At 50.3% G+C, this 8,714-nt stretch overlaps 1 protein-coding gene across 1 annotated transcript; it reads left to right on the top strand.

The window, feature by feature from the left end:
• Positions 1–7,428: 7,428 nt before the first annotated feature.
• On the top strand, positions 7,429–8,264 carry LOC137351475 (putative nuclease HARBI1). The gene is made up of 2 exons (XM_068015922.1): positions 7,429–7,767; positions 7,899–8,264. The coding sequence occupies exons 1-2, from the start codon at positions 7,429–7,431 to the stop codon at positions 8,262–8,264; spliced, it is 705 nt and encodes a 234-aa protein (XP_067872023.1).
• Positions 8,265–8,714: the final 450 nt, after the last annotated feature.

Genomic DNA, 8,714 nt, shown 5'->3' with positions numbered 1-8,714 from the left:
TGGACTGGGATTGGGTACAGTGTGGAGACAGGGCCTGTATCAAGGCTATGGACTGGGATTGGGTACAGTGTGGACACAGGGCCGTATCAGGGCTATGGACTGGGATTGGGTACAGTGTGGATACAGAGCCTGTATCAGGGCTAGAGACTGGGGTGGGTACAGTGTGGACACAGGGCCCGTAACAGGGCCATAGACTGGGATTGGATACAGTGTGGACACAGGGCCTGTATCAAGGCTATGGACTGGGATTGGGTACAGTGTGGATACAGGGCCTGTATCAAGGCTATGGATTGGGATTGGGTACAGTGTGGAGACAGGGCCTGTATCAAGGCTATAGACTGGGATTGGGTACAGTGTGGACACAGGGCCGTATCAGGGCTATGGACTGGGATTGGGTACAGTGTGGATACAGGGCCTGTATCAGGGCTATGGACTGGGATTGGGTACAGTGTGGACACAGGGCCTGTATCAGGGCTATAGATTGTGGTGGGTACAGTGTGGATGCAGGGCCTGTTTCAGGGCTATAGACCTGGGTGGATACAGTATGGATACAGGGCCTGTATCAGGGCAAGAGACTGGTTTGGGTACAATGTGGATACAAGGCCCGTATCAGGGCAAGAGACTGGTTTGGGTACAGTGTGGATACAGGGCCCATAACGGGGCTATAGACTGGGATTGGGTACAGTGTGGATGCAGGTCCTGTATCAGGGCTATAGACTGCGATTGGGCACAGTGTGGATACAGGGCCTGTATCAGGGCTATAGACTGGGGTCAGTATAGTGTGGACACAGGGCCCGTAACAGGGCTATGGACTGGGATTGGGTACAGTGTGGATACAGGGCCTGTATCAGGGCTATGGACTGGGATTGGGTACAGTGTGGATACAGGGCCTGTATCAGGGCTGTGGACTGGGATTGGGTACAGTGTGGATACAGGGCCTGTATCAGGGCTATGGACTGGGGTGGGTACAGTGTGGACACAGGGCCCGTATCAGGGCTATAGACTGGGATTGGGTACAGTGTGGATACAGGGCCCGTATCAGGGCTATGGACTGGGATTGGGTACAGTGTGGATACAGGGCCTGTATCAGGGCTATGGACTGGGATTGGGTACAGTGTGGATACAGGGCCTGTATCAGGGCTATGGACTGGGGTGGGTACAGTGTGGACACAGGGCCCGTATCAGGGCTATGGACTGGGATTGGGTACAGTGTGGATACAGGGCCCGTATCAGGGCTATGGACTGGGATTGGGTACAGTGTGGACACAGGGCCCGTAACAGGGCTATAGACTGGGGTGGGTACAGTGTGGACACAGGGCCTATATCAGGGCTATAGACTGGGGTGGGTACAGTGTGGATACAGGGCCTGTTTCAGGGCTATGGACTGGGATTGGGTACAGTGTGGATACAGGCCCATAACAGGGCTATAGACTGCGGTGGGTACTGTGTGGACACAGGGCCCGTATCAGGGCTATAGACTGGGATTGGGTACAGTGTGGATACAGGCCCATAACAGGGCTATAGACTGCGGTGGGTACTGTGTGGACACAGGGCCCGTAACAGGGCTGTAGACTGGGGTGGGTACAGTGTGGACACAGGGCCCGTAACAGGGCTATAGACTGGGGTGGGTACAGTGTGGACACAGTGCCCGTATCAGGGCTATAGACTGGGATTGGGTACAGTGTGGATACAGGGCCTGTATCAGGGCTATGGACTGGGATTGGGTACAGTGTGGATACAGGGCCTGTATCAAGGCTATGGACTGGGATTGGGTACAGTGTGGATACAGGGCCCGTAACAGGGCTATAGACTGGGATTGGGTACAGTGTGGATACAGGGCCTGTATCAGGGCTATGGACTGGGATTGGGTACAGTGTGGACACAGGGCCCATAACAGGGCTATAGACTGGGATTGGGTACAGTGTGGACACAGGGCCCATATCAGGGCTATGGACTGGGATTGGGTACAGTGTGGACACAGGGCCCATAACAGGGCTATAGACTGGGATTGGGTACAGTGTGGACACAGGGCCCATAACAGGGCTATAGACTGGGATTGGGTACAGTGTGGACACAGGGCCCGTATCAGGGCTATGGACTGGGATTGGGTACAGTGTGGAGACAGGGCCTGTATCAGGGCTATAGACTGGGGTGAGTACAGTGTGGACACAGGGCCCGTAACAGGGCTATGGACTGGGATTGGATACAGTGTGGACACAGGGCCTGTATCAAGGCTATGGACTGGGATTGGGTACAGTGTGGATACAGGGCCTGTATCAAGGCTATGGACTGGGATTGGGTACAGTGTGGAGACAGGGCCTGTATCAAGGCTATGGACTGGGATTGGGTACAGTGTGGAGACAGGGCCTGTATCAAGGTTATGGACTGGGATTGGGTACAGTGTGGATACAGGGCCTGTATCAAGGCTATGGACTGGAGTTGGGTACAGTGTGGAGACAGGGCCTGTATCAAGGCTATGGACTGGGATTGGGTACAGTGTGGACACAGGGCCCGTATCAGGGCTATAGACTAGGGTGTGTACAGTGTGGACACAGGGCCCGTAACAGGGCTATGGACTGGGATTGGGTACAGTGTGGAGACAGGGCCTGTATCAGGGCTATAGACTGGGGTGAGTACAGTGTGGACACAGTGCCCGTAACAGGGCTATGGACTGGGATTGGGTACAGTGTGGAGACAGGGCCTGTATCAGGGCTATAGACTGGGGTGAGTACAGTGTGGACACAGGGCCCGTAACAGGGCTATGGACTGGGATTGGATACAGTGTGGATACAGGGCCTGTATCAAGGCTATGGACTGGGATTGGGTACAGTGTGGATACAGGGCCCGTATCAGGGCTATGGACTGGGATTGGGTACAGTGTGGATACAGGGCCCGTATCAGGGCTATGGACTGAGATTGGGTACAGTGTGGATACAGGGCCTGTATCAAGGCTATGGACTGGGATTGGGTACAGTGTGGATACAGGGCCTGTATCAAGGCTATGGACTGGGATTGGGTACAGTGTGGATACAGGGCCTGTATCAAGGCTATGGACTGGGATTGGGTACAGTGTGGATACATATCAGGGGTATTTAATTCTTTACATTAATGGGTCAAAGAAAATGCTGTTAATGCACAGCAGGATTCTGTGCAAATGTTATACAATCAGAAGTACATTAATTTAGTCACTGCTCTGTGATCCGTCTTCACTAATTATTGATGTTTCAGAAACTACAAGTGGCTGAGATAATAGAATTAATACTGAGACCTTTATACACACAAGATTTTCAACCAAAACCTCAGGTCTCTCAGTGGTAAATGGCTCACCTCAATACAACACTCTGAGGTTTAGAAATCCTGCCTTCAGCTTCAGTTTTGTGTGTAAAAGGCTCGCTGTGGTCCTCCCCTCGGTAAATACATTTGACATTGTGCCCGCCCAATTTGAACCAGGAGTTTTAACTGAACAAATCCATTTCCACTGTGGACATCCAATCTCTCTTCCACCTCCATACCCCATCAAGACAATCTGAGGGCTCTCCATTTCTTCCATGAATGGAGGCACAGCTAGTCACTATCTACCACCATCCTCCACTGTCTGGCTGAACGTGTTCTTACATCGAACAACTTCTATTTGACTCCATTCACTTCTTCCAAATAAAACAATCTGATCCTTTTTCTGGGATGTGTGGAACATTTCTTGTTCCAGTCTGACTCGGGCCCCCTCCCTCACCTCTTTTTCTGGTAACTGTGTATCGGCGCTGTTTTCTGCTCTTACCCCGAACTGAAAAATTTCATCAACTTTGCTTCCAATTTCCACCCTTCTCTCACCTTCCCCTTACTTTTCTTGACTTCTCTGCCTCCATTACTGGAGAGGCTATCAACCAATTTTCACTTTAAGCCCACCGACTCCCACACCTACCTCGACTACACTTCCTCACACCCTGCTTCCTGTTCGGACTCGATTCCATTCTCCCAGTTTCTCCATCTCCGTTGTATATGTTCGGATGATGCAACCTTCTATAATATTGCTTCTGATATGTCTTCCTTTTTCCTCATATGAGGATTCTCCTCCACCATGGATGATAGGCCCCTCAACTCTGTCAGTTTCATTTCCTGCACTTCTGCTCTCATAAGATGGGCGGAGCAGCGGCAAATGGAATTTAATCCTGAGAACTGTGAGGTGATGGATTTTGGGAGGACTAACAAGTTCTGAGGGATAGGATTATTCTCCACTTGGAGAGGCAGGAATTAATCAGGGATAGTCAGCATGGTTTTGTCAGGGGAGATCATATCTAACAAATTTGATTGAATTTTTCGAGGAGGTGACTAGGTGTGTAGATGAGGGTAAAGCAGTTGATGTAGTCTACATGGACTTCAGTAAGGCTTTTGATAAGGTCCCACAGGTAAGAGCCCATGGGATCCAGGGCAATTTGACAAATTGGATCCAAAACTGGCTTAGTGGCACGAGGCAGAGGGTGATGGTCGACCGTTGTTTTTGCGAGTGGAAGCCTGTGACCCGTGGTGTACTGCAGGGGTCGGTGCTGGGACCCTTGCTGTTTGTAGTGCATATTAACGATTTATACATGAATATAGGAGGTATGATCAGTAAGTTCTCAGATGACATGAAAATTGATGGTGTTGTAAATAGTGAGGAGGAAAGCCTTAGATTACAGGGCGGAGTAGTGGCAAATGGAATTTAATCCTGAGAAGTGTGAGGTGATGCATTTTGGGAAGACTAACAAGGCAAGAGAATATACAATGGATGGTAGGACCCTAGGAAGTACAGAGGGTCAGAGGGACCTTGGTGTACTTGTCCAAAGATCACTGAAGGCAGCAGCACAGGTAGATAAGGTGGTTAGGAAGGCATATGGGATACTTGCCTTTATTAGCTGAGGCATAGAATATAAGAGCAGGGAGGCTATGATGGAGCTGTATAAAACATTAGTTAGGCCACATCTGGAGTACTGTGTACAGTTCTGGGAACCACACTATAGGAAGGATGTGATTGCACTGGAGAGTGTGCAGAGGAGATTCACCAGGATGTTGCCTGGGCTGGAGCATTTCAGCTATGAAGAGAGACTGGATAGGGTAGGGTTGTTTTCCTAGAGCAGAGAAGGCTGAGGGGGGACATGATTGAGGTATACAAAATTATGAGGGGCATTGATAGGTTAGATAGGAAGAAACCTTTTCCCTTAGCGGAGGTGTCAATAACCAGGGGACGTAGATTTAAGGTAAGGGGCAGGAGGTTTAGAGGAGATTTGAGGAAATATTTGTTCACCCAGAGGGTGGTTGGAATCTGGAACACACGACCTGAAGAGGTGGTAGAGGCAGGAACCCTCACAACATTTAAGAAGTATTTAGATGAGCACTTGAAACGCCATAGCATACAAGGCTACGGGCCAAGTGCTGGAAAATAGGATTAGAATAGATAGGTTTGATGGCCGGCACAGACACGGTGGGCCGAAGCACCTGTTTCTGTGCTGTATAACTCTATGACTCTATGCACCTAATCCACCCCTCAATCAACCCTAACACCCCCTCCCTTACCACGGCATCTACCCACAGGAAATACAACATGTGAAATTTTAGCTCCTCCTTTCCCACTGTCCAAGGTCCCAAACACTCCTTCCAGGTGAAGCAGCGATTTACTTTTACTTCTTTCAGTTTACTATACTGTATTCACGGCTCATGATGCGGTCTGCTCTATGTTGGGGAGACCAAACACAGACTGGGTGACCGCTTTGCAGAACACCTCCGTTCAGTCTGCAAGCATGACCCCGAGCTTGTCATGGACAGATGCACCTGCAACAGTTAGATTGGTGGGGATGAGCTCAAGTAGGGTTTTCCCTCTTGTTGACTCCCTCTGTACCTGTCACAGGCCCAGGTGGCAGATATGTCCTTTAGGGACTTGGCCAGTTGTGGTACTACTGAGCTACTCTTGGTGATGAATATTGAATCCCCCACCCAGAGTACATTCTGTGCTCTTGCTACCTCCAAGTGGTGTTCAACATTGAGAGGCACTGATTCATCAGCTGAGGGAGGGCGGTAGGTGGTAATCAGCAGGAGATTCCTTGCCCATGTTTGACCTGATGCCATGAGACTTCATGGGGTCTGGAGTCAATGTTGAGGACTCCCAGGGGAACTTGTTCTCGATGTATATCACTGTGCCCTCACCTCTGGTGGGTTTGTGTCGTTGGTTGGACGGGACATACCCAGGGATGGTGATGGTAGTGTCTGGAACATTGTCTGTAAGGTATGAACCTGTGATTATAACTATGTCAGGCTGTTGCTTGACTAGTCTGTGAGACAGCTCTCCCAAATTTGGCACAAGTCCCCAGATGTTAGTGTGGAGGATTTTGAGGGGTTTGACTGGGCTGGGTGAACCTTTGTCATTTTCGATGCCAAGGTCACTGTTGGGTAGTCCTCCAGTTTTTATTTTTTTTATTTTTCTGTGGTGGTTGGATACAACCAAACTTGCTAGGTCATTTCAGAGAGCATTTAAGAGTATGTATGTCTGTGCCTGTGTCTGTTGTGTCTGTGTGTGTCCTTGTGTATCTGTGGGTTGAATTTAGTGCGGCCATTTGGAGTGGGAATGGAGGCGTAGGGGGCCGGAGAATAGTATCGGAAACGTCCGCCCAGAAATCCGATGTCGTGACGTCAGTTCCGGATTTAGTCAGCAGCAGGAAAGCACCAAGGTGGCGTTGTCAACCCGGCACGATGGGACTGCCATTTAAATTGTAGAACAGTTAGTTATAACATATCAGCACGCACTGGGAAGTGATTCAATGAGGGGCTTGGAATTCAGCAAGCGACGGGCAGCCCTCAAGTGCCTTCAGATTTCCGGCCGTTGAAAGGTGGCAGCATTGAGGCGAGGCTTCAGTGCTGCGACAGGTAGGCAGCCATAACCAGCACTGGATAGGGGAAGAGGGTGTCAACCTGCAGTGCCGTGTGCTCTGCATGGGTGGGCTTGGTCTCGGGTGGCAGTACCAGGTGGGCTTGATCTTAGGTGGTCGGCACGAGTGGGCTTGGTCTTGTGAGGTTGGCATGGGTGGCCATACTGCTGGGTGAGAGGGTTGGGTGGCCACACTATTGGGTGAGAGAGTTGACTCTCAGCAAGGGTGGACACTGAGGGCCATTAGCGAGACAGCCGAGAGGAGTAGCAAAGGCAAAGATGTCAAGGCAACTTTGTTTCTGCATGGGCCTTGTACACCCTGTCTTTGTGCACCTCCGTGGTGTGATGCAGTGCCTCTGATGGAGGGAAGGCCAGGAAGCAGCTGTGTCTGCCTGTAAAGCTCTATGACAAGGGCAACAGCAGCCGGCCATGCCAAGAGAGTGTACTGGACTTGAATCAGCTACCTCCACATGTCCGAGCGTCAGTGTTAGCAAAGACTGCAGCTCTCCAGGGAGGCTGTCACCAATTTATGAGCCATGTTGGAGGACGAGTTGAGACCAATGGGATTCAGTGGTCACCCTATGCCAGTGTCCCTGAAGATTTCAGTGGCATTTAACTTTTATGCATCTGGATCTTTCCAGGGATTCACTGCAGACATGTGTGGAGTCTCCCAGACAGCAGCCCACCACTGCATCAAGGAGGTGACCAATGCCTTGTTCAAGAGGGCCGGCGACTACGTGCGCTACCGGACTGATCCTGACAGTCAGGCCCAGAGGACTATTGGATTTGGGCCATCGCTGGATTCTCCCAGGTGCAAGGTTCCTATGGCCCAGCCAGCTGCTTTGATCAACAGGAAGAGCTTCCATTCCATCAACGTTTAACTGGTCTGTGACCACCAAAAGTGTTTCCTGCAAGTGTGTGCCCACTTCCCGGGAAGCAGCCACGAGGCCTACATACATCGACTGTCCCAGGTGCCACACTTTTCAGGCCCCCCACTTTCCTTCAGGGATGGATTCTCAGGGACAAGACATGGCTACTGAGGAACCCTTGCACTGCAGCAGAGGAGAGGTATAACATCTGCCACAGCTCCACCCAAGTGACCATCGAGCAGGCTATTGGTTTGCTGAAGATGAGAGTCTGTTGCCTGGATCAATCCGGTGGAGCCCTGCAGTATGCCCCAGCCAGGGTCTCGTGTATTGTGGTGGTCTGCTGTGCTCTGCACAACCTAGCACTGCAGAGGGGGGAGGCCTTGCATAAAGAGGACATGAATGATTGCCACTCCTCAACTGATGAGGAGGACACGGAGGAGAATGATGAGCAGGCAGCACTGGATGTTGAACTCCTTGCAACGGAGTCCAGTAACATTGAGTGACGGGTCAAGGAGGTAAGAGACAGTCTTATACTTACCTGCTTCCAGCCACCATGATGGCCTCTCAGAGTGAAATCAATAAAGACTCACCTCAATGTATTCAGTCTGTCGCCTCCTTTCCATTTGTGTTCCATGCACATCGCCCAGCTTGACCATGTGCTACATGGGAGATGCTAATGAAAGGAAGGCTGTGCCTACACTGGCAGCCAGTAAGGGAGAAGGGTGAAGTCAGCATCTCACAATTAAGCAATGAAAAAATAAACATTTTCCACAATTAACTTCAATAACGAAAAAACTTCATAACACAAAACAAGTGTCAAACATCTGTAAATGCAGGAAAAAGTACACTGAACGTATGAAGGGTCCAGTTTAGTGTCTCTTTATTCCACTGGCACCAAACATGAAAGTACACTCATGAAGAAAAAATCTTATTTCAAAGAAACAAACTCATTA

The sequence above is a fragment of the Heterodontus francisci genome, chromosome 36, assembly GCF_036365525.1.
Source record: "Heterodontus francisci isolate sHetFra1 chromosome 36, sHetFra1.hap1, whole genome shotgun sequence".
Taxonomy (NCBI): Eukaryota; Metazoa; Chordata; class Chondrichthyes; order Heterodontiformes; family Heterodontidae; genus Heterodontus; species Heterodontus francisci.
Note: the sequence above shows the minus strand (reverse complement) of the source record. Positions and strands in the feature narration are given on the sequence as shown.

Excerpts from the sequence above, each read along its gene's own strand:
- LOC137351475 (XM_068015922.1), top strand. The coding sequence starts at position 7,429 with ATGTTGGAGGACGAGTTGAGACCAATGGGATTCAGTGGTCACCCTATG. Across the intron at positions 7,768-7,898 it reads AGAGCTTCCATTCCATCAAC|GGATGGATTCTCAGGGACAA; the intron begins GTTTAACTGGTC and ends ACTTTCCTTCAG.